Raw genomic sequence first — 26460 nt, 5'->3', positions numbered from 1 at the left:
CCAGAAGGGAGGCCGGAACTACTCTCTTTGGGACCAGGTGACCCCTCTCCCTCCATAGTTCACACGCGTGAAGCTCCAGAACGGTATCTGTGAACAAAGTTACTTACCCAGGGTTTTCAAACCCACTAATGAATCATCAAAAAATAGTGAACAGAAACTCTCAGCATGTGTTTCACGTGATGTACATCTCAGAGGACGCTTGCCAGCTCTATGCGTGTGCTCTAGGCGGCAGTATAAAAGGCATTCCCACTGGGGTCATGGTCAGGACTCTGGGTGCCACTCCCTGAGACAGCTCTGCATCCTGGAGCTCAGGGGCAGGCCCAAGAGGCCCAGGAAATGCGGCACCCAGCACAGAGTACCCCACTTTGTCAGGGACTGCCTAGGTCCTCTCCGACCAGGTCTTCAGGCTTACAGCAAACTCAAGTCCACCGAGGGTTCACAGCCCAACTCCAGAGATTAGCAGCAGGGCACTGTAGCCATAGACCACCCCCTTCCCCCCACCTCCACGCCTGGCCTTTCTTTCACACCCAACTCCTCCCAGCTCCTGTCTTCCGGTCATCTGCTTTCCTTCCTTTAGCTGATCCACTTCCTCTTGCCATCCAGGCCTTTCCCTCAGCCCTTGTTCTCCCTTCTTTTTCCTTCTTCCTGTACCCTTCACCTCCTTCTCCACCCCCTCGTCCTGTTCCAGGACACATAAACACACACACACACACACACACACACACACACACACACACACACACAGTTTTTCAGACAATTCAGCCTTTATTTTTGAAAATAATTCTGTAGCTTCAATTTTCTTCCATGAACTGAGGTCAGGCCAGAAGCAAAAACACACACATTGCTCTCCAACCTGCCATCCTCATCCTAATCTGAGCAGACACGGGAATGCCTGGGGGACAGGGGAGGGAGGCAGGAGCCATCCTGTCTTGGCAGTCCACCTACCCTGCGAGGGCCACCAGAAGCCTCAACCTTCAGGGAGGAGCCTGTGCACCAAACCCCGGGGGAGCAGGGACACAAGGAGCTGACCGCTCTTCCACAAGGCCAGCAGGAAACCTCCTACAGCATCGGGGAAGGGATCAATTTTTAGAAAGGCCAGGGCCCGGGAACAGAGTCTGTTTCATTGAGGCAAGATGAGGGATGCATGTCCCGGCACACCAGGGCTTTCTCCCTACCATGCCTCCCCAACCCCCTTCCCACTTCTGGGGATAAGCTGATGAGAAGTCTTGCTTTTCCCCTTCAACTTTTCATCTTAGAATCACAAACTGCTACGCTGCAAGGAAAGAAGAGCAGAGAGATCAGGGATAAGGAGAGGGTAGCAGAGAAATAGGGGTAGGTGGCGGTAAACCCCGAAAGCCCAACAGCTCCACCCAGACTCTGATGATGACACTCCTCTGGTTAGTCTCATTTTGGCCACAGATTACATCTCCTATTCAAATAACCCAACAACCCCTCAAATTGGGGGAAGGTGAGAATGGGGAGCAGATACAGGAGGTGAGCTCACACTCTGCTTAGAAGAGCCAGGACAAGGGAAAGAGAGCTGGTCAAGACAGCTAAAGCTGCCCACCTCTCTGCAGATGCTCTAGGAGAAAACCTGGAACATGGAAGTCTGTGGCCCCCACATGCCCGAGTCTCTCCCTACCACACAGTGGTTTCCTGCCTAATACCACCCAACATACCCCAGCAAGGTTCCCCTGATTTGACCCCCTTGGGAACAGGAGAATAACCCTCACCTTATCCTCTGTGCTCTTGAATGCCATTCGAAAAAAGAAAAAAAAAAGCAAAGAAAAAAAAAGAAAAAGGAAAGATAAATGTACCCAGGAGAGACACACGGAGAGAACGATGCAGCCCAGGGACCTGGTCCCATCTCAGCCCACGAGATGGCAAGAAGTGAGGCCAGGAGGAGCAGGTGGCGCTGCTAATTCCAGCTAGGGTCATAGCCGTCCCAGGTCTGCGGCGGGGCCAGGTGGACACGGCGGCCCCGGAACAGGAAGCTGACGATGCCCCGGTAGCCGGCCCTGGGGACCCCGGACTTGAGGTCGTCCATGACTCCCAGGGCCTTGGCAAAGGCCTTGAAGCTGTCCCTGCCGGTGTACTGTACCCGCACCTCCCCCAGCTCGCTGCGCTCACTGGTCCTCACTTTCTCCACCTGCAGGAGGGGAGCCCCGTAGACACGGGCGAGGAAATCTCTGTCGTAGGTCTCCTGCCGCAGGTAGGACAGGTCCAGCTGGGTGAAGGGCACGAAGTGCTGGTTCAGCTTGATGAACTTGAGGTGCTGGTCGAAAAACTGCCCGTGGCTCACACCCTTGCGGCCAAAGGTCATGGTTCTGGAGACCTCAGGCCGCACGCAGGCCCGGCCCTGCCGCTGCTCTGGCCTGCGCATCCAGTCGTCCCAGAAGGCCCTGGGCCACTTGGGCTCCAGCTCCGCCCACAGCTCGGCCAGCAGCAGCCAGCCGAGGCCCGGGAAGAAGTCGGTGCGGTAGAGCAGCTCCGGCTTGCTCGCGTCCACCATCTGCTCCTTGCCGTTGTCGTTCCAGGCGGACACACACCACAGGGACGGGTCGGCCCTCAGCAGCGGGTAGGTGGCCTGAAAGTACTCGAAGAAGTCCGGCGCCACCTCCAGGTCGTCCTCCACCACCACGGCCGCCGGGAACTGGAACCGGTGGAAGACCTGGCCCAGCGCCCAGCGGTAGTGGCGCGCGATCTTGTAGTAGCCCTGGAACTTGCGGTGGTCGGGCGGCACGGCGATGCTGCTCAGGTCCGGCTGCCGGATGTGCGTGACGGCGCTGCCGTACGAGGCGATGACCTGCGCTGTCTCCTCGTGCCCGCAGTCCTGGCTGACAATGATGGGGAAGTGCTCGGCCGAGGGCCGGTAATGCAGCAGCTTGTCCAGGCAGCGCCGGACTGTGCTGCGGTCACACGCGATCACCAGGATGGGGATCACGGCTGGCGGCGAGGACACAGGCATGCGCGGGGGCCTGGGGGGGGGCGGCAGTGGGCACCCTCCACCGCTGGCTCCAGCGGGCATGATGCTCCCGGATCTGCTGCAGCAGCCCCCTCTGCCGCTCCAGCTCCACCTCGGCGTCCTCGGCCAGGCGGATCACCTCGCGGGTGAGGCCGGCGGGGTCGTCATCAAGAGCGCTGTCCGAGGGCAGCCGGCTGGGCGACGGGCGTGTCCAGAAGAAGAGGAGCAGCAGGGCGTTCCAGGCCACAAAGAGTATGGCGCCCCACAGCACAAGCCCTGCAGACTGCTTCTTCAGCATCCTGGCCCCCACGGGGGAGGCCGGCAAGGGTGGGGCTCGAGGCTGCCCTGGGCTTGCCTAGTTGGCTTCCACAGCCCGAGGGACGCTCTCTCTGGCCTTCGGGATTAGGAAGCAGCCATGTACCTGCAGTGAGGACAGAGAAAACCAACCTTCATCACAAAGACATGGGGCTGTGCCGGGGTGGAGGCCTGGGGGCCGGAGGGGCACCCAAGAATAGGAGCAACAGTGCGGGAGGAGGGAGGCCAGGAGGCTCACTCCAGAGCTCTCTTAGAAAAGGGCTGCCTATCTCCTAATCTGGGATAAATGCGACAGGACAACGTACTTCCCCCACTCCACAGTGAGTCCATGAGTCCTCAGAAAAGCAATACAGTTTGAGGAGGAAGTAGAGAGTGATGTTGTAAAGGAGGAAGCAAGGGAATCCTATTTTCCCTTCCATACCTGACAGACTTCAGTTCCATCTTCCATCCAGAGTTTGGGGCAGGGGTGGAGGTGAGCCCATCTGTCTCCCATTCCTCAAATCAAACTGCTCAAAGATTACTGATTTAAAAACTCTATTATCGGGCGCCTGGGTGGCTTAGTTGTTAAGCGTCTGCCTTCGGCTCAGGTCATGATCCCAGGGTCCTGGGATCGAGCCCCGCATCAGGCTCCCTGCTCGGCGGGAAGCCTGCTTCTTCCTCTCCCACTCCCCCTGCTTGTGTTCCCTCTCTCGCTGTGTCTCTGTCAAATAAATAAATAAAATCTTAAAAAAAAACAAAAAACGCTCTAGTATCAGGGGCCCCTGGGTGGCTCAGTGAGTTAAGTGTCAACTCTTGGTATCCAGCTCAGGTCAAGATCTCTAGGTCCTGAGACACGGGCTCTGGGCTCACCGGGGAGTCTGCTGGAGTTTCTCTCCCTCTGCCCCTTCTGCCAGCTCATGCGTCCATGTTCTCTCTCTCTCTCAAATAAATAAAATCTTAAAAAAAAAAAAAAAAAAGAAAAACTCTAATATAATCACACCTCTAGGCGAAAGCCAGACCTTACCTAATAAGGAAGCACTAGAGGCCTTCCCACAAAGGTCAGGGGCAAAGCCAAGCTGCTACGCTCCAACATTCTGTTGGAGGGATCAGCCAATGTGAATGGACTACAGAAGACAAAGGCAGAAGTAGAAAAAGAAGCATGACTATCTCTATTTGTTGATACTGTAAGAATATGCCTGGGAAACTCTAAGGGAATCAATGATAAAACAAACCCAAACAACTGAAGAATTGAGCAAAGCAGCAGGATATAAAAATTAACATGCACAGGGGCGCCTGGGTGGCTCAGTCAGTTAAGCGGCTGCCTTCGGCTCAGGTCATGATCCCAGGGTCCTGGGATTGAGCTTTGCATCGGGAGAGCCTGCTTCTCCCTCTCCCACTCCCACTGCTTGTGTTCCCTCTCTTGCTGTCTGTCAAATAAATAAATGAAATCTTTAAAATAAAAATAATTAACTAACATGCACAAATCAATAGCCTTCATATCCACAAGTAATAATTCATTACAAGTCACAATGGATGAGAAAACCCTATTTAGGACAGCCATAAAAATGATTATGTAAGAATAAACTTAACAAGAAATATTCAAAACCTACATGAACAAGACTATAGTTCCTAAAGACATAAAGGAGGACTTACACATCCTTGTTCTTGGTTAGGACATCTGACCACCATCAGAAATCTCAATAAAAATACGTTTTTTGGGAGCTAGACAAACCAACAGTAATGTGATGAGTACTGGGTGTTATATGCAACTAATGAATCACTGAACATTATATCAAAAAGTAATGATGTATTGAATGTTGGCTAATTGAACATAAATTAAAAAATGAAAGAAAAAAAGAACATACAAGGCCATCTAGGAAAATAATGAAAACAACGTGTGAAAGAGGGACTAACCCTACCAGCCATTAAAATACTACACATTACAAAGCTTCTATAATTAAAACTATGTGATGCTAGTAGGTAAATAAACAGATCATCCAAAGGAATACAATTTAAACTATAGAAAATAGACCCAAATACATGTAGAAACCTAATACATGATACAGGTGATATTTAAAAATTACTAGGGCAAAAAAAATGGTCTTATTAGTTGTTATAACAACTATGTAGCTATTTGAAAAACAAAATTAGACCTGTACAGAAGAATAACTTCCAAGTGGATTAGAGATGTAAATATAAAAAATAGGGGCACCTGGGTGGCTCAGTCCATGATCCCAGGGTTCTGGGATCAAGCCCCACATCAGGCTCCCTGCTTGGTGGGGAGTCTGCTTCTCTCTCTCCCACTCCCCCTGCTTGTGTTCCCTCTCTCGCTGTGTCTCTCTCTGTCAAATAAATAAAATCTAAAATAAATAAATAAATATAAAAAATATAACTATACAAGTGCTGGAAGAAAATACGGGTCAATTCCTCTATAACCTGAGTACAGATAAAGGCTAAGTTTGATTCAAAATCTAGATGCAGTAATAAGAACATTTTTGCATGATATAAACACCATTAGCCAGGTTAAAATACAAACTGGGAGAGAATGTTGCAATATATATACAAATAAGAAGCTAGGAGACAAAGAACTTTTAAACTGAGGGGGTAAAAAGCCAAAACTCCTCGTCTTGAGACAAGGGCAACTCACAAAAAGATACTGAAATGGTCCTTAGACATATGAAAAGATACTTCACTTACAAGAAAAATGCAAATTAAACTCTACTAAGATAAAATTTCTCACCCATCAGATGCAAAAATTCAAACAGTTGTCCTCCTAAGAGTGTCAAATGAGAAACAGAAGTTCTTAATTTTATCTTTATTTTTTTTTAAAGATTTTATTTATTCATTTGAGAAAGAGGCAGGGGGAGAGGGAGAAGCAGACTCCCCACTGAGCTAGCAGCCTGATGAATTGGGGCTCCATCCCAGGGCCCTGGGATCATGACCTGAGCTGAAGGCAGACACTTATTAACCATCTGAGCCACCCAGAAGCCCCAGAAGGTCTTAATTTTAATGGTATTCAATTATCAAGGGTTTCATCTTTTGTGGATCATGCTTTTCGCATTGTATCTAATGAATCTTTGCCAAAATCACACATATCTTTCCCTATGTTTTCTCTTTCAGGTCTTATAGTTTTAGGTTTTACATTTAGGTTTATGGTTCATTTTCAGTTAATTTTTGTATATGGTGTGAGGTATGGAATTAATGTCCTTTTATAGCAGTTTGGTAGTTTGTCAAAATGCCAGAGTTACCAAGTCCACTATTAGATATATAGCCAAGAGAAATAAAAACATGCATCCATACAAAAACTATCTTGAATGTTTATAGCAGCTTTAGTCATAATCACCAAAACCTGGGAAAAACCCAATGCCCATCAACAGAGGAATACGGATAAACAAACTGGCTTACCTATAAAATGGAATAATATTCAAAGGAATAAACTACTGACACATACAGCACATGGATGAATCTCAAAATATGCGATTTGTGAATGACTGAAATAAGAGCACATACACTGATTCCACTTATATAAATCTCCAGGAAATACAGAGTAATTGATAGTGACAAAGCAAATCAGTGGTTGCCTAGGCATGGAGGCAGTGAGGACAGTGAGGGGGGGGTATTACAAAGGGACAGTAGGAAATTCTGCTGTTATCTTGTTGGGGTAAATAGTTTCATGGGTGTATTCATACATACAAACTTATCAAATTGTACGTTTTAAGTATGTGCACTTTACTCTATGTCAACTATACCTCAATAAAACTTTCCCTTTAAGAAAAGGCATTATTGGGTCAAATGACAAAACTGGAATGTAGGTAGTCAATTAAAGTATCCATGTTGACTGACAAATAGCCATACTGTGGTTATGGAAAATAATATCCCAATTCTTAGCTAATTCAGACTAAAGTAATTAGGAGTACAGAGTCATGACAGAGCCAACTTCTCAAATGGTTCAGAAAAAAATATCATGTATACATAGAGAGAGCATGCAAATGTGGCAAAATGCTAATAGGTGAATCTGAGTAAAGGAATGAGTGTCCTTATACGATTTTAATTGTTGCATCTTTTTTGTAAATTGAAATTATTTCCAAATAAAGTTTCTTAAAATCAATATGGGGACATGGCCCACAGTTGTGACTAGTTTTGTCCAATATGGCCCCAGTTAGGCACATCAGTAGGGGCAACTGAAGCAATCCATTTGTCCTGAACTCCTTAATCACTCATCACACACCTGCTGACTGCCAGGCTCTGGGAAGGGACTGGGACAGCATCTTACTAGAGAAAGGCATGGCCCTACCAACCCTCTTCCCCTACCAGAACTCACTACTTGAAAGGATCTACCACACCCTCCAATTTCCAGACAGTTGACATTACAGACCATGCAACTCTCTCTCTGGCTTTCCTACTTCTAGTCTCCACTCCTCACACCCTGAAGCTTTAGGTATGTGCCCTTTTGTGCCTGTTGCTCTGCCAGTTACCCTCTGCCTCACAGCCACCAAAATCTCAGGTTCCAGATCTCATCTCTGCACTTCTGGGCTCTTGAGCAGGCATATCCAGTGTCAAAGGATCAAAGTGTTGATGGATCTGCCTGCTCAAGGAACATGGATTATGTCTCTAAAGAAACATGGATTATGTCTTCCTCCTGGGGAGACTCCCCAAGCCCCTGCTGGCAGCACCTCCACCTGTCTTCTGAGAAACCATCCACCTCAACTCCATAGCACCAGTCCCTCAGAAAACTCAAGTCCGGGAGGGGGAGGAGCAAGATGGCAGAGGGGTAGGAGACCTGGATTTAGTCTGGTCCCAGGAATTCAGCTGGATAGGGATCAAACCATTCTGAACACCTACAAACTCAACAGGAGATCGAAGAAAATAGCAGCAACTCTCTGAACAGAAAAGCGACCACTTTCTGGAAGGTAGGACATGAGGAGAAGTGAATCTAAGGCGATATTTGGGAGGATAGACGGTGGGGGAGGGGGCCTCCGTCGGCCGCTTCTGGCAAGTGATAGAGCCGCGGAGCACAAAATTGGAAATTTTAGAAGCCGGCTCCACTGAGGGGCGTCGCTCCAGTGGCTAAGCGGGCGGTGGAACCCTCATGGGACACTGTGATCTCAGGACCCTCGGGGTCACAGAAAGATCGGGGGTGCCTGAGGGCGGCAGAGCTCCCAGGTGTCGGAGGGGGGAAGCCGGCTGCAGAGATGGAGCTAAGGCGTGGGCTCTCAGCTCGGGTTGCCATAAACTGTGATCCGCGATCCGCGGCACAGTCGGGCCACTGCTCCTCCAGCAGGGACCCAACAAGCAGCAGATCCGGGGAGACTCCCCTTCCTCCCCTAGGAGGAGTAGCACGGGAGCGCACCGCAGGGATCTGGTGGGTTTGGAGACTCCACACTGAGTCGGGTGCCAGGGATAGAAACACTCGGTCACAGGCCGTGTGAGCACGGAGTGCGGCCAGAGACCGGGAACACGGGAGTGACTGACTGCTTTTCTCTGGGGGCGCACTGAGGAGCGGGGCTCCAAGTTCTCGGCTCCTCCGGGGCGGAGATTGGGAGGCCGTCACATTCACTCTCATCCTCCAAAGTTGTGCGGAAAGGTTGGAGGGAACAAAAGCTCCAGAGAGCAAACCCAAGCAGATTACTTAGCCCGGACCGGCAAGGGCAGGCCAATTCCGCCTCCAGCAGACATTTGGGAACCACGGCAATACGCCCCTCCCCAGAAGATCAGCAAGAACAGCCAGCCAAGACCAAGTTTACCCATCAATGAGAACGGCAGAACTCCAGCACTAGGGGAATACTGCACATAGAATTCATGGCTTTTTGCCCATGATTCCTTAGTCTTTCAAAGTTAATTCTTTTTTTAACTTCCTTTTTCTTTTTTCTTGAATTTTTCTTTTTCCCTTTTGCAACCAACATCTTATCAATCCCTTTTTAAAAAAAATCTTTTTTACTTTTCATTTTTAGAGTCATATTCTATCCCTTCATAGTAGTTAACCTTATTTTTGGTATATACATATATATTGTTCGCTCCTTAAATTCTGGGATACAGTTTCTTCTAACAGACCAAAATACACCCTAAATCTCTAGTGTATGGCTTTGTACTAGTCTCCTGCCGGATCACATTCTCTTCATTTTTTTAATTCCTCTTTCTTTTTGCAACAAACTTCTTATCAATTCCTTTTATAAAACCTTTTATAATTTTCATCTTTGCAGTCATATTCCATCCCTTCATATTATTTACCCTTATTTTTGTACATATATGTTTTCCTTTCTTTAAAATTTTGAGAGGCACTTTCTTCTAAGACCAAAATATGCCCAAAATCTAGTGTGTGGCACTGATCTATGCACCAGCCTGATCATATCTGATCATATTCTGGTTTTTTTTTAAATCTTTTTCTTTTTTCTTTCTTTCTCTTTCTTTTCCCCCCGGTTTCAGGCCTCTTCTGATTTGTTTAGTGTGTATTTATCTGGGGTCGTTGTTACCCTGTTAGCATTTTGTTCTCTCATTCATCTATTCTCCTCTGGACAAAATGACAAGATGGAAAAAATCACCTCAAAAAAAAAAAAAAAAAAAGAACAAGAGGCAGTACAAACTGCCAGGGACCTAATCAATACAGACATTAGTAAGATGTCGGAACGAGAGTTCAGAATGACGATTTTAAAGATACCAGCTTGGCTTGAAAAAAGCATGGAAGATATTAGAAAAACCTTTTTGGAGAAATAAAAGAACAAAAATCTAACCAAGTTGAAATCAAAAAGGGTCTTAATGAGGTGCAATCAAAAATGGAGGCTCTAACTGCTAGGATAAATGAGGCAGAAGAGAGAATTAGTGATGTAAAAGACGAAATGATAGAAAATAAAGAAGCTGAGAAAAAGAGATAAACAACTACTGAATCACAAGGGCACAATTCGAGAGATAAGTGATACCATAAGATGAAACAATATTAGAATAATTGGGATCCCAGAAGAAGAAGAAAGAGAGGGGCAGAAGGTATATTGGAGTAAATTATAGGAGAGAATTTCCCTAATCTGGGGAAGGAACAGGCATCAAAATCCAGAGGGCACAGAGAACCCCCCTCAAAATGAATAAAAATAGGTCAACACCCCAACATCTAATAGTGAAACTTATGAGTCTCAGAGACAAAGAGAAAATCCTGAAAGCAGCTCTGGAGAAGAGATCTGTAAGCTACAATGGTAGAAACATTAGACTGGCAACAGACCTAGCCACAGAGACCTGGGAGGCCAGAAAGGACTGACATGATATATTCAGAGCACTAAATGGGAAAAATATGCAGCCAAGAATACTATATCCAACTAGGCTGGATAGAAGGAGAGATAAAAAGCTTCAGGACAAACAAAAACTAAAGGAATTTGCAAACACAAAACCAACCCTACAGGAAATATTGAAAGGGGTCCTCTAAGCAAATAAAGAGCCTAAAAGTAACATAGACCAGAAAAGAACACAGACAATATACACTAACAGGCACCTTACAGGCAATACAATGGCACTAAATTCATATCTCTCAATAGTTACCCTGAATGTAAATGGACTAAATGCCCAATCAAAAGATACAGGCTATCAGATTGGATTAAAAAACAAGACCCATCGATATGCTGTCTGCAAGAGACTCATTTTAGACCCAAAGACACCTCCAGATTGAAAGTGAGGGGGTAGACAACCATTTACCATGCTAAAGGACACCAAAAGAAAGCTGGGGTGGCAATCCTTCTATCAGACAAATTAGATTTTAAACCAAAGACTGTAATAAGAGATGAGGAAGGACACTATATCCTACTTAAAGGGTCTATCCAACAAGAAGATCTAACAACTGTAAATATCTATGCCCCTAACATGGGAGCAGACAATTATATAAGCCAATTAATAACAAAAGCAAAGAAACACATTGACAACAATACAATAGTGGGAGATTTTAACACCCCCCTCACTGAAATGGACAGATCATCAAAGCAAAAGATCAAAAAGGAAATAAAGACTTTAAATGACACACTGGACTAAATGGACTTCGCAGATGTATTCAGAACATTTCATCCCAAAGCAACAGAATACACATTCTTGACTAGTGTCCATGGAACATTCTCCAGAATTGATCATATCCTAGGTCACAAATCAGGTCTCAACTGGCACCAAAAGATTGGGATCATTCCCTGCATATTTTCAGACCACAGTGCTTTGAAACTAGAACTCAATCACAAGAGGAAAGTCGGAAAGAACTCAAATACATAGAGGCTAAAGAGCATCCTACTAAAGAATGAATGGGTCAACCAGGAAATTAAAGAAGAATGAAAAACATTCATGGAAACAAATGAAAATGAAAACACAACTGTTCAAAATCTTTGGGATGCAGCAAAGGCAGTCCTAAGAGGAAAGTACATAGCAATACAAGCCTTTCTCGAGAAACAAGAAAGGTCTCAAATACACAACCTAACCCTACACCTAAAGGAGCTGGAGAAAGAACAGCAAATAAAGCCTAAACCCAGCAGGAGAAGAGAAATAATAAAGATCAGAGCAGAATTCAATGACGTATAAACCAAAAGAACAGTAGAACAGATCAATGAAACTAGGAGCTGGTTCTTTGAAAGAATTAACAAGACTGATAAACCCCTGGCCAGACTTATCAAAAAGAAAAGAGAAACGACCCAAATAAATAAAATCATGAATGAAAGAGGAGAGATCACAACCAACACCAAAGAAATACAAACAATTATAAGAACATATTATGAGCAACTATATGCCAGCAAAATAGATAATCTGGAAGAAATGGATGCATTCCTAGAGATGTATCAACTACCAAGACTGAACCAGGAAGAAACAGAAAACCTGAACAGATCTATAACCACTAAGGAAATTGAAGCAGTCATCAAAAATCTCCCAACAAACAAAAGCCCAGGGCCAGATGGCTTCCCAGGGGAATTCTACCAAACATTTAAAGAAGAATTAATACCTATTCTCCTGAAACTGTTCCAAAAAATAGAAATGGAAGGAAAACTTCCAAACTCGTTTTCTGAGGCCACCATTACCTTGATCCCAAAACCAGACAAAGACCCCAAAAAGGAGAATTACAGACCAATATCCTTGATGAACATGGATGCAAAATTCTCACCAAAATACTAGCCAATAGGATCCAACAGTATATTAAAAGGATTATTCACCACGACCAAGTGGGATTTATCCCTGGGCTGCAAGGTTGGTTCAACATCCGCAAATCAATCAACGTGATACAATGCATTAACAAAAGAGAGAACAAGAAGCATATGATCCTTTCAATAAAGATGCAGAAAAAGTATTTGACAAAGTACAGCATCCTTTCTTGATCAAAACTCTTCAGAGTATATGGATAGAGGGTACATACCTCAATATCATAAAAGCCATCTATGTAAAACCTAAAGCGAATATCATTCTCAATGGGGAAAAGCTGAGAGCTTTCCCCCTAAGGTCAGGAACATGGTAGGGATGTCCACTTTCACCACTGCTATTCACCATAGTATTAGAAGTCCTAGCCACAGCAATCAGACAACAAAAAGAAATCAAAGGCATCCAAATCGGTAAAGAGGAAGTCAAACTCTCACTCTTTGCAGGTGATAGGATACTGTATGTGGAAAACCCAAAAGACTCCATCCCAAAACTGCTAGAACTCATACAGGAATTCAGTAAAGTAGCAGGATATAAAATCAATGCACAGAAATCAGTGGCATTCCTCTACACCAACAAGACAGAAGAGAGAGAAATTAAGGAGTCAATCCCATTTACAATTGCACAGAAAACCATAAGATACCTAGGATTAAATCTAACCAAAGAGGCAAAGGATCTGTACTCAGAAAACTATAAAATACTCATGAAAGAAATTGAGGAAGACACCAAGAAATGGAAAAACTTTCCATGCTCATGGATTGAAAGAACAAATATTGTGAAGATGTCAATGCTACCTAGAGCAATCTACACACTCAATGCAATCCCTATCAAAATACCATCCACTGTTTTCAAGGAAATGGAACAAACAATCCTAAAATTTGTATGGAACCAGAAAAGACCCCGAATAGCCAGAGGAACATTGAAAAAGAAAAGCAAAGCTGGTGGCATCACAATTCCGGACTTCCAGCTCTATTACAAAGCTGTCATCATCAAGACAGTATGGTATGGGCACAAAAACAGACACATAGATCTATCGACCAGAATAGAGAGCCCAGAAATGGACCCTCAACTCTATGGTCAACTAATCTTTGACAAAGCAGGAAAGAATGTCCAATGGTAAAAAGAGAGCCTCTTCAACAAATGGTGCTGGGAAAATTGGATAGACACATGCAGAAGAATGAAAGTGTCATTCTTACACCACACACAAAAATAGACTCAAAATGGTTGAAAGACCTAAATGTGAGACAGGAGTCCATCAAAATCCTAAAGGAGAACACATGCAGCAACCTCTTTGACTTCAGCTGCAGCAACTTCTTCCTAGAAACATTGCCAAAGGCAAGGGAAGCAAGGGCAAAAATGAACTATTGGGACTTCATCAAGATAAAGTTTTGCACAGCAAAGGAAACAGTCAACAAAACCAAAAGACAACCGACAGAATGGGAGAAGATATTTGCAAATGATGTATCAGATAAAGGGCTAGTATCCAAAATCTATAAAGAACTTATCAAACTCAACACCCAAAGAAGAAATAATCCAATCAAGAAATGGGCAGAAGACATGAACAGACATTTTTCCAAAGACATCCAAATGGCCAACAGACGCATGAAAAAGTGCTCAATATCGCTTGGCATCAGGGAAATCCAAATCAAAACCTCAATGAGATACCACCTCACACGTGTTAGAATCGCTAAAACTAACAAGTCAGGAAATGACAGATGTTGGTGGGGATGTGGAGAAAGGGGAACCCTCCTACACTGTTGGTGGGAACGCAAGCTGTTGCAACCCCTCTGGAAAACAGTATGGAGGTTCCTCAGAAAGTTGAAAATAGAGCTACCATACAATCCAGCAATTGCACTACTGGGTATTTACCCCAAAGATACAAATGTAGGGATCCAAAGGGGTACGTGCACCCCGATGTTTATAGCAGCAATGTCCACAATAGCCAAACTGTGGAGAGAGCCAAGATGTCCATCGACAGATGAATGTATAAAGAAGATGTGGTATATATACACAATGGAATATTATGCAGCCATCAAAAGGAATGAAATCTTGCCATTTGCAATAACGTGATGGAACTGGAGGGTATTATGCTAAGCGAAATAAGTCAATCAGAGAAAGACATGTATCATATGACCTCATTGATATGAGGAATTCTTAATCTCAGGAAACACACTGAGGGTTGCTGGAGTGGCGTGGGGTGAGAGGGATGGCGTGGCTGGGTGATGGACATTGGGAAGGGTATATGCTATGGTGAGCGTTGTGAATTGTGTAAGACTGTTGAATCACAGACCTGTACCTCTGAAACACATAATACATTATATGTTAAAAAAAAAAAAAAGAAGAAGATAGTAGGAAGGGAAAAATGAAGGGGGGGAATTGGAGGGGGAGATGAATCATGAAAGACTATGGACTTTGAGAAACAAACTGAGGGTTCTGGGGGGGGTAGGGGGATGGGTTAGCCTGGTGATGGGTATTAAAGAGGGCATGTACTGAATGGAGCACTGGGTTTTATACACAAACAATGAATCATGGAACACTACATCAAAAACTAATGATGTAATGTATGGTGATTAACGTGAAAAAAGGAGAGAAAATAAAAAGGAAAACTCAAGTCCGTTTCCACTCTACTGTGTCATTAAATTCCCATGTTATCAGTGCTCATATACAAATCAGAGTTTCCTAGAAGAAGAGAGAGATAACAGATTTCCAGTTAACTTCTTTACTGCCCCGCAGGACGTGGTCATTGTTGGATCTTTCCCTCCAATCTCCTATCCAGGGTTCCCAATCCCCTGAATTCCTGCCTCCTAACTGACTGGGCAGGAAGGGATGGAGGAAGGAAAAAAGAGACTGAACTCCATCATCTGAAATGCTACCTCAAAGTTGGAGGAACAGACCTGTCTCTGACTTATCGATGAGCCACCTCAGACCAGCAAGCTCTCAGACTGGTGGGAAAACCCCAAGGGACCACATCCTTTCTACCCTGCAGATGACATGTAAAATCCTTCACTCTTCTCCAGACATTAGGAACTAGGTGGCCCACATCCACTTCCAGAAGCCGAGAAGCCCTCCTGTCTCCCATCCTTCTAAGCCATGCAGATCAAAGCAATCTTCTCAATCCCTCAGAGGACTGGACTAAGCATGTTTGTAAGCATAAAGCATGGCTGGACGGCCCACAGGAAACAGCTGTCCCAGTCCAGCCGAGGCCTCTACCTAAGGGCTCAGGCCGTCGTTCTCCAGATCATGACCATTTTTTTCTAAATTGTGAAACAGAACTTGGTCCTCTTTCCAGAGAGAACGCAACATGTCTATTCCCAAGCCCCACTGCTCTCTACACAGACTCTTCCAGAGCCAGTGCCGTTTCCTACTGCTTCTTCACATACTCTCCAGACAGGATCCTCCTCTCTGTATGGAAGTTAATGAATGGTGTGTGCATACACAAGCACATGTGCTGTGCCCAAGGGATGATAAAGCCAGCAAGCCAACACATTCATTGAGGAAGTGCTGCTCTCAGTCCTACCATCAGGAGTAACAAATGCTTGGCACCACCCCACGTTTTTTCACATCTCTGAAACTCAACCTTCTCACTTCTAATATGGAAATTACAATAGAATACCACACTGGACTGCTATAAAGATTGGGTGAGATAATCTGCATCAGGTGTTTAGAATAGTGCCCAGCTGTGACATAAATTAAGCCAGTCATTCCTCCATCCCCTCTCCAGCTGGCTCTCTCTGCTCCATTCTACTAGATCCTTCTGAGCCTGCCTCAAGGCCTCTGCATGTGCCTGAATGACTGGTCTGTTCCTCCCTCCCTCCTTCACTTGGTGTGCTTTCACTCATGTCTCTGCCAGGGAAGATGTCAGACAATGTGAAGTCTACCCCCCCTTCACAATCACAATCATTGCTATCAGTGCAACTTCTTGCTCAAGATCTGTTAAACCCCCTCAGCTACAAACTATTCAAGAACGGGCACCAGCTCCCCAGGGCAGCCAAGTTGTTGTGCTAGGATCTTTGACCATCAAGAGAGATTTACCAATGACCTAAAAAGTGACTTATGTGCAGATGCCACTCACCCACAATCCCTTACCTACAAGTCCCATGGCCAAAAAGCACTGAAAAAGAGAAGTTTTCTACACTCATTTGGCAGTAAAACCTTTGGTGAAATCTGATGTGATCTAATGTAAGGCTATTTATAGTATTTACTATCCATTTAGTGTGACTATTTATACATTTGCCACAGAAATCAAGATGCTGGATTATGGTGTGCTGTTCCACACTTCATACTATATCATAAATGCACCAGATCATCTTTTTAAAATCCAAAAAATTCTAAATTCTGAAACATATCCAGCCCCAAGCATTTCAGAATTATGAAAATCGAAGAGACAGTTACTCATTCACTGCCACAGTCCCATTTCAAGCCCTTGAACCTGAACTCTCTTTCCTTATGCGATACTGTTTTTTAAGCCTGAACTCTTGATGTAGCTTCTCAGCTAGTCTACCTAATGCCAATCTTGCATTCCCCTAAGCAACCTTCCCAACAGCACCAGAGCATCCTTCTTTCCTAGAGTGCACAGCTGGTCACAACACTAACCTGCCTTAAAAACCAGGAAGGGGCTACCACTGCTCACAGAATTAAACTCAAATTCATTAGGACACACAAGGCCTTCAGAACAAATTAACTTCAACATCCTTTTTCAAGCTCACCCCCAACCATTAACCTTCTCTGGCTTCAGCAAGCTACTTATTTCCCCCAACAAGTACACTTATATGCTGCAGTCTTAGCTCCAGCTGTTCCTTCATCCTGAAACATCACCCATGGACCCACTGTAGGAACTCACACACTCTTTCGAGCCCGGTTCAGCAAATCCTTCCATAACATCCCAGGTAGAGCCAGGCCTTCCCACAACTACCCTCACACCACACTCTCCCCACACCTCCTGTTTCTCCCCTTCACACTGTAACAGAATCTGTGGCTGTGCTTATGTGGTTCTCACCTTACTCCTGAGGAAAAAAGCTCTATGACCTTTAACCCTATTACAGTGCTTGACACACATATGAAGTTCAAGTGGCTAGCTGGCAGACTGCTTGCATTATTAACTGAATCAGGGAGAAAGACCAAACCAGCAGCATGAGAGTGAAGGATTACATTTTCCAAAGATGATCACCACATATCCCCCTCCACATGCTCTTCTTACAAAAATGTAATGCCATTCTTCCCACTAGAGGTGGGGGATGCGAGGTCTACGTTCCCTCTTTGATCTGTGGCTATGGAGGAAGTGACCACGCATGATTTGCAAAACTAGTCCACGAAAGGCAATACAGTTTCCACCTGTTGTTCCTGAGGTGCATGCTCTTTGAATGCGGCCACAAAAGTTGGGGGAAGCCCAAGCCACAAGGACAGGCCACCCACAGATATTCCAGTTCACAACCCAAGCTAAGGTTTTAGCCAACAGCAAGCATCAACAATCAGACATGGGAGGAAGCCTTTCAGATGATCCCAGCCGTGGCCACATCCGACTGCAACCACGTTGAACGACCACGAGCAAGAACCACAGAGCTAAGATAGGAATAAAATGATTCTGTTGTTTCAAGCCATTAAGTTTTGAGGTGATGTGTGATATAGCAGCAAGTACCTGAAATAATGAGTAAAACAGAATCTAAGTACCCCTGATAAGCACAGCAAGTGTTCCTCCTGTCCTCTGTGCTCAAAGCCCCAAGTCCAAAATCTGAGGGTCTGCCTCTACTCATATTCCCTTCCTTACCAATAGCTATTATTGAACAATAAAAACACTTAATGTTCAATAGCTATAATTTATTCTCTCCTACAGTTTCAAAAGGTCAGGAATTTGGACAGTGGGGCAGAGCAGATGACCTGTTTCTGCTCCATGATGTCTGGGACCTCAGCTGGAAGACTCAAAAGCTGGGGGGTGGACTCTCCCTCAAAGGCTTATTCGGTCACATGTCTGCAGGTCGATGTCAGCATGGTTTGATGAAGTGCTGGCTGCAACACCTCCACGTAGCCTCTTCACGTGGCCTGGGTTTCCTCTGAACTTGATGGCTGGGTTCCAAAGATGAGTGTCCCAAGAAAGACAGCAAACCAGGTGAAACTGTATCCTTATCATGATCCAGCCTGGGATCACTTCTGCCTTTTACTCATAGGTCAGAGGAATCATGAATGCCTGCCCACACTCAAAGGGAGAAAACCATAGATCCCACCACTGGTGGGTGGAGAACAATGTCCAATTGTAACAACAAGTGGAATGGGATATTTATGGGGTGACCATTTTGGGAAAATATAATCTGCCACACCTTCCTTTTCTAAAATAGAACAAGAGTCCTTAACTCTGACCTGAGCTCCTGATATTCTGTTATTAATGCACATTTGCCTGCAAGGCGCAGATTCAAAACTAGTTCTGATTTTAAAATAAAGTTTAAAAAAAAAAACTAGTTCTGATTTGCTAGAATTTTCACACTCCTTTAGGGAAGTGACACAGTTGATCCACACCACCAGGTACAAAGACATCTGCACCGTGGTGGAAGATGAGTGAGCATTTTTAGTGTGTAAAACCCTTAGCCCAAACCCAGGAGGCTCTGAGCAGGTCCCAACTCCTGTGGGTCTCAGTTTTTTCCCTCTGAAGGACTGCCTAGAAGCTGTGATCCCTTTCCAACACCCTGATTCCATGTTCTGCAGCCAGTCCCCACTCTCTGGCAAAACTATATCTTAAACAGCAAAAGAACACCAGATAGTTAACTTCCCTTCATGAGCAATAATGGAGAAGTCATACTTAGCTTCAAAAAAAGTATGGGAGTTAAAGTAATATTGCAGGCTATCTCTTCTTTGTCTTGCTTACCATGTTAAAAAACATTGCCTAAAAAATCCAAAGTACAGAATACACCTCAGATAATGGAGACCTAACTGAATTACTTTATCATTCATTATTAGGCCTTTGCTAGACTCCTGCATCATGTATCAGGCTCCATACTTTCACAAGGACGGAAGAAATGAAAAGAAGTCAGGGAAGATACACTGAATAATTCAAGAGCTTAGAGAGTAAGACCTAGGAGGAAGGGATGCAGGTTATTCATCCTGAAAAAGAAAAGGATAAAAGAAAGCATGATGTTAGCGCAGCAAAAAGTATGAAAGCCTGGGAAACCAGGTAACCTTGGGCAAGTCACTTGACCCACTTGCACCTTGGTTCCCTTAGCTGAACTGAAAAAGAAATTATTTGGATCTTCCCCAGGTTCCCTGGTTTCTGATGATAAAAAGCATAGGACAATTTCCCCCAATGTCCCAAACAGGAAGTGAGTTTAAGGTGTCACATATGCAACTGAGGTTAAACAAAACTACAGTGCTAACTCAGAAAAGGACACAGAAGCAGGAATCCAGAAGAGCTCAATGGTCTCCAGTAACGGGGTCAGACGGGTGATTCACCGTGGGAGGCAGACTCAGGGGATGTAAGAATCTAAGAGAAAAGGCTCCATGGTCTGAAAACTGTTACAAACGACAGAAAACAAAGCTGGCTCTCCCAGCCAGTGATGACCTAACGCAAAGAGTAATTGAACAGGCCACAGGGGCAAGGGTTAACCAAGGTGGAGCCTCACCCTGGGGCTCACTGTTCAGTACAAACGCAGATCAGCTGGCCACACAGCCCCTCTGCTCCAGTTTATAAGATGGGGGCTCTGTACGTCTCAGAAGCCCCCGACCCCACCACACACGTTAGCTGACAAGTAGGAAAAAGTTTTTTTTCTAATTTACATATTTTCCTATGGAGTCAGTTCTTCCTTGCGGCTGTAAAAGAACCCTAGTAACCAGTGGAAAGGACGCTGGGGTGGGGTTTGGCAAAGGCCACCTCCCCTTCCCGCTCCCCAAACTCTCTGCAGTAATCCCACCTCCTCTGGCCCCGCACCCACGTACGCCCTACCACCGAGTTTCACAACCGCCTCCCTCCCCGCGGAGCCCGCCCTCCCTCCAACAGCTGGAGGCCCGGGATTCCGAGAACGCAACGCGGAGTTCGACTTCCCGGCTCGGGAGGGGTGCGCGGCCGAAACCCGGGGCGGGCCGGGCCAAGTCCCTCTCGCTGGGGCTCCCGGGCACCCGGGGGACACGGAGCGCTCGGAGAGGAGCCGCTTCTCAAGCCGGGACCCGAGCCCCGGGAGCGCCCTCTCTGCTCCCACGGGGCCTCCTTCAGTCGGACCTCCATCCCCTCCCCGGGACAAGCCTCAGAACTGACGGACGCCGGCGTTTCGGGCCCCTACTCACCAGGTCCTCCCAACCTCCCGGACCTGAACTTGGGCCGCCCCGGGGCGCGGGGGACGAGCCCGGTGCCCCGGCGCGTTCCAGCGCTCGCGCGGACGCCGGCGCCTTCCTCCCGGCCGGCCCTTCCTACATGCGCCGGGCCGGCCCGCCAGGCGAGCAACGTGGCCCTTCCCCGAGAAGGGCGGGGCGGGGAGGGCCGAGGGGCGGGACTGGCCGCCCGCACTAGCCGGGGGCCCTGCTTCCCCGGCCCGCCTCCTCCGCCCGACGCGGCAATTACCGGCCGTCCGGACATCCCAAGTTTTCCGGGGTCCTGAACTTCAGGAGGCGCTGTGTTGACAGCTGTTACACTGGGCCCTTCCCTGCTCACAGTCCCGACCCCTCAACCCTGTCCAGTCGAAACTTCGGGAGTCTTGCCCTCCCTAGCCCCAGAGCCCGGAGCCTCATAGAGTTGATGGGGAGAGCCCTGCCTGAGGTAGGCGGGGCAGCCAGATGGTGCGTCCACCAAATCCAAGGCCAAGGTCTGGGGACAGCGCTCATCAACCTGCTAAACTCTAGCTTCCGGGAGGGAGGAGTTGGGGCAACAGAGGGGCCACAGGGTGCAGGGATGTGAGAACAAGAACCAAGGTGCCAAAAAAAGAAGCCAGAGAGGAAACACCTGCTGCCAAAAGCAGAAGGGGGCCAGCTGTTGTTCTTTTTTCTTTTTTAAATACTTTTTTTGTTTTTTTGTTTCGAGGTGGGTAATGAGAGCTGTTCACTCTGAGTACAGGAGCAGAGGACAGACTTGTCCCTGGGGTAAGAACCATGAGACCTAAGGAATAAAGGATGATGTGGTAGCCCTATGAAAGGGGGTGAGGGAGCCCCCTGGAAAAGCCTTGATGTCTGTGTCTGATCCTGGAAAGTGAGGGTGGGGAACTGAGAACTACTGGCTACTCATGCACACCCAGTCTAGGGCCAGCCCTACCAAAGTGATGAGGACACGCTGTACAAGCACAACGCCCTCCCCCAATCCACTTCCCTCTTGTGTTCCACACAGCAGGCAGGAACTTAGCAGTGTGTGCATACTGACTGATTTCGCTCACTAACTTGTTTCTACATGAAACCAGGAATTATGAAGGGTTCTACTAGAGACACAAAAAGGCAGGGCATGCCCTAAAGGCCCCCCTGCCTGGGGCTAAGGAAATAAACCAATTGCACAGAAGCCTCCACATGCAGAACCCTCCCAGCAGCTCTGCAGAGTGTGCATTATCATCCCATTCTACAGATCAGGAGTGTGAATCTCAGAATAAGGGCCAACTGGCTGAAGGTCCCAAGACTTAGTGAGGGGTATGGCCAGATTTTAGACCCAGGCATTTCTGCACTCATTCCTTCCACTTACACACCCTTGAGTGCAAATGCTCTCAGATGGCTGTGTGTCCAACATGACAGGTGCATAGTGGGGCAGCAGGGAAGTTCTGGCAGAAGCAGCTGGAGCCTAGCCCTGAAGGAGCAGAGTGAGAAAAGAGCTGACACCTTACTGAGGCTGGACGTGTGTGTGTGTGTGTGTGTGTGTGTGTGTGTGTGTGTGTGTGTGTGTGTGTCTCCAAGGTTTCCAGCTGAGCTGACTTCATGGACCATGGCAGGAAATGCAAGCCCATGCCCATATGCCAGCCAGTAGCCACTGTCTCTGCATCTCTGCCCTCTCTTTATGCTTTCCTTACGAAGGGAGTTGGGGGATATGGGAGGCCTACACACTCACACTCCATGTCAAAGTAAGAAGGAAAATGGTAATTCCGAGAAGTGTAAAAAGCTGGGAAATACTGGTTTGTAGATACAAGATATCAGGAGCTAAAATCACCCTCCAGGACAAAGGACATGGTAGGATGCTGAAAAGTGGGGCAGACCAACCAGCCCATGAGATGTCACATTCCCACCTCTAATAATAATCCTTCTCTATCGAAGGCAGTTCAGTGGGGACAAAATGGGGTACTGTTTGTGCACCAGAACTCAACATCCAACGACTACAATCCTCTGTTGAAATTCCAAGGCTCACAGGAAGATCTAAGGGTAGAAATTCCCCAGCTGCAAAAGGACTGTCCCAAGCAGAAAGAGCCTGGTTAGAGAACTGGTTTGGGCTGAATTCTTGGATGGAAACAAGAGAAAACATTTGGTCTGAGATGCAAGAAGCCAGGGTGATAGGTGCCACATTGACCTGGGAAAAGAGGTCCCGGGCTTTTGATGGAGATTCCATGAGGAGGTGTTATGGAGGGGAGAAGGGGGAAGAAAGACAGAAACAAGGAGCTAGGTACCTGAATTCTGGGAATGAAACTGAAATTGGAATATATGAAAATGGAAGAAATAGGAAGATCTGATCACAAGATAAGAGAGAATTAGAAGTGAAAATACTGTATCCTGCCCACCCCCACCACCTCCAAAAGAGGACTGGAAAAATAAGAAGGAAGTGAAAATTGTTCCAATTGCCTTCCCATAATCCATACCTAAGATACCCTGAATTTTTTTACAATTTAGAAAAAAATTCATGCTCTGAACTTAAAAGACAGATCTTGGCTGGAAGAAGTAAAATCAAAGTTTTAAATCAATGTTGTGTCTATTTTTCCCTCTCCCATTCTCCCAACATCCCCACTCCCCTTGGAGACCCAGAAACACAGCTCATCAAGATCAAAGAAAAGAGAAAAGATTAATACAAGGACCAGTGAGCAATGTCTGTGAAATGAGACTTTTGGTTAGCCACATACAATTCCTCTTGTATGACAGAATGGTATAAATAAATTCAGTTAAAACACATCCACAGCTTTTGGTTAAGTCTACCACAGGTCCTGGGTAAGTGGGCTGAGATCCTGGTACCCCTGTGAGAAGGCTGATGACTGTCTTGAGAAAGCTATCTTGTGACAGGGTCAGGCAGAGCACAGGACTAGAACTTTCGGTGAAAATGACAGGGGAGAGGAATTCTGGTTCAGTCTAGGGAGGAAAGGTCTTATCAAAGAGGCTGTCTGACAGGGCACTGAATTCCCCTCCCTGAAGGTTTGCAGCAGAATGCAGATGGCCCTCATCAGGTCAGATGCTGGGCAGGCCCAGCACTGGGCAGGTGATTACAGTATCTGCCTCTCCACACTTAGGCAAGCCCTTTGTGCTCAAGGCTTCTGTAGCTTCCCCTTACATATCAAACTGGGGGAATAATCCCTGCCCTCTCTTCCTTACAACAGTGTGGTGACAGAAAAGTGACCCAGCAGCCTGGACACTTCACGTGCCATATAATATATAGCATATATATACATAATATATAGCATATAAGTGCCATATAAATATAGCACAACTCTGTGCACTCACAGGCCTTCTGGGTAAGGTGAGGGCTGCAGACGCATTCTGGGGCCAGATATCCCTCGCAAGGACTGGCACCAGGAATTTGCTGGGCTAAGCTGGGGGAAGTGACATGCCACCCTGAAATCTATACCTTCTAAAGTAGAAGCCTGGGCTGAAAGGTACTGCCCCAAGCCAGCCTCAGATCAGAGAAGGAACAGCTCACCACTGGGCTGGTGAAGGAGGGGGAAAAAAGAAACCAAGTCATAAATATACGATTTTCAGCTTGCAAATGACCTTAGTTATTGCTGCCAACCCCAATGAATGTGAGCTCCAGGTGTTACACAGCTAGTAAAAGGCAAGGAGATGCTAGAAGCCAAGCTTTCTGCCCTGTGCCCCCAGGCCACCATACCCCACTGTCTATCAAAATTCCCAACACATCTCCTTTCTGTTTGTTGTCACTGAGAAAAGCAGGTATCTTGGCATAGGTAAACTGGAGTTCAAGGAAGGAGCAGGAAGGAGGTGAGAAGGTAACTATGAACAGGTCTTTGGAAAGAGAGCCTGCAAAAATATAAAGGGCTAGAGATGGCAGTCCAAAAAAAAACTGTCATGTTCAAGAGCAGGAGAGAATACCAGGATATGGCACAGGAAGAAAAGGCCTAGCATTTACTCCAAGAAATGGAGCTCTGTCTCCTAACCATACACTTGGCCCTTGAGACTTATACTTTCCTCCACCTCTCTTTAATCTGCTACCCCAAAGAGGCATACTTATCACAAGTGTGGAGAGCCCTGAGGACCAGAGTCCCTCAATCTAAGTTCTCCTAGGACCCGTGCACCTTTTCCACCATTTGATGGTCCCAAGTATTGTTTAACAGGAACAAGATGAGACAAATTCAGGGCAGGCTTTTAATTGAGGACATCCAAGGCTTTCGCCAATACACTAATTCAATAAAAGAACTCCTAATTCAGAGTTTTTTTGGATGTACTAATTATACAAGCATTATCAAGCAATGTCAATGGTACTGTTTTCCATGGACACGGCCCTGGATACTTTTCAAAATCTATCATTTCATTTGCTTCCTGTAACAACCTGTGAGGGACCTGTAAAGTCAGTTATCCCCATCTTACAGGTGAACAGAACATGGCAGAGCTTAACCCATATATCTAGGGTTGCACACTAAGAAAGTCAGAGCTAGAACAAAAATTCAACTGATCTCAAACCTGTATTCTGTTCCTCTGCTATCTGCATAAGGCTTCATGGCTTAAACCCCCTTTAGAGGGAGGAGGAAGAAAGACAATTTAGGAAGTTACCTAGACCATCTTCTACCCTCCCCCAAGGCAGTTCTATTCAGTTAGTTCCCCCAAAACACAGCAGCCTGCCTCTGCCTAGGTAATCCATCCTAGAGTATTACTTAGCCCAAAATGTGTTGACTCAGTGTTGGCCCTTATAAATAATCTAATCTCTAATCTAACCTCTCCTCAGAAGCCTAAATTCTTTTCATGTTCTCCTAGGCCTAACTTCACAATTGCATTGCATACAGCCCTTGCAAGGTACTCCTTCTGCCTGGGTAAAGATAGGCTGGGAACAAGTCTGCACTCTAGTAAGAGAGTGAAACAGAGGTGAAGCTTCCTGTGTACCCATCAGGGTAAGGGTTCTCATCAGGCACTTCCTAAATGGCAGTGTCTCCAGATTTGCCCCACTCAACATTTTCTGCACAAAAGCAGCAAGACACCCAGTGGGAAGTGAGACAGGAACCTTACCTTTCTTCTCTCAGCTGCTCCCCTGGAGATCATCAAACCCCCTTCCAGCACTCCATTTCCAAAACTTAAGAATCCCAAATCAGACACACCAAACAAAGTGCAGCTTCTCTCCTCTTATCCAGGTCCAAAGGCCATGGCTGAGTGGACTGAGGGGGAGGAGCCTGGGGGGGAAGGGGTATGTCCACGCCCCTCCCCCCCCACTGCAGGGTTCGGTGTCCCTCCCAGGGGTCTGTTACATTCCTTCATTCAGCTGGCTTATTAAGCCCAGAGTCTGGTGTTGGGCAGATCCCAGGTTCTATCCCATCTCTTGCTCAAGGAAGGGAAGTTATCCACTGTGAGGACTGGCCGGTCTGTCTTCTGCTGGGGTTCATGAGAAGAAACAGGCCATAGAACCGGCATGGCCAGAAGGCTGATTTCAGTGTTAACCTGTGGAATATTTAAACGTTACGACACTTTCTAATCTATTATATACCCAAATGGATTCCTAAGACCAGATCCCTTACCTAAAAAAAATTAGATTCCTTTACCCTGCTCTATCATCAATGGAGACTGTCTTCTAAGAAACACAGAAAAGAACATCCTTCTTCCTTCTCCCTCTTGTCTTATTGCCACACACTAATCTCCTACATCTCCCAAGCTTCTTAGAGTGTTCAGTGTTTTAATCGCCGGGTCAGCTCTCCCAAAATGAACTAAATCCATTCCAGACCTAGATGCTGGCACCTTCCACATACATTCTTTGCTCCTTTCCC

At 46.2% G+C, this 26460-nt stretch overlaps 1 protein-coding gene across 1 annotated transcript; it reads right to left on the bottom strand.

Annotated features, from left to right (window-relative positions):
- Positions 1–745: 745 nt before the first annotated feature.
- MGAT1 (alpha-1,3-mannosyl-glycoprotein 2-beta-N-acetylglucosaminyltransferase) lies at positions 746–26460 on the bottom strand. Its single transcript, XM_025853189.2, is given in 4 exon segments — positions 746–2986; positions 2988–3386; positions 25712–26137; positions 26215–26460. Coding segments are annotated over 2 exon segments (1344 nt in total). The 5' UTR covers positions 3264–3386; positions 25712–26137; positions 26215–26460; the 3' UTR covers positions 746–1918.

The sequence above is a fragment of the Callorhinus ursinus genome, unplaced genomic scaffold, assembly GCF_003265705.2.
Source record: "Callorhinus ursinus isolate GAN/ISIS: 27379988/994484 unplaced genomic scaffold, GSC_fseal_2.0 scaffold105, whole genome shotgun sequence".
Taxonomy (NCBI): Eukaryota; Metazoa; Chordata; class Mammalia; order Carnivora; family Otariidae; genus Callorhinus; species Callorhinus ursinus.
Note: the sequence above shows the minus strand (reverse complement) of the source record. Positions and strands in the feature narration are given on the sequence as shown.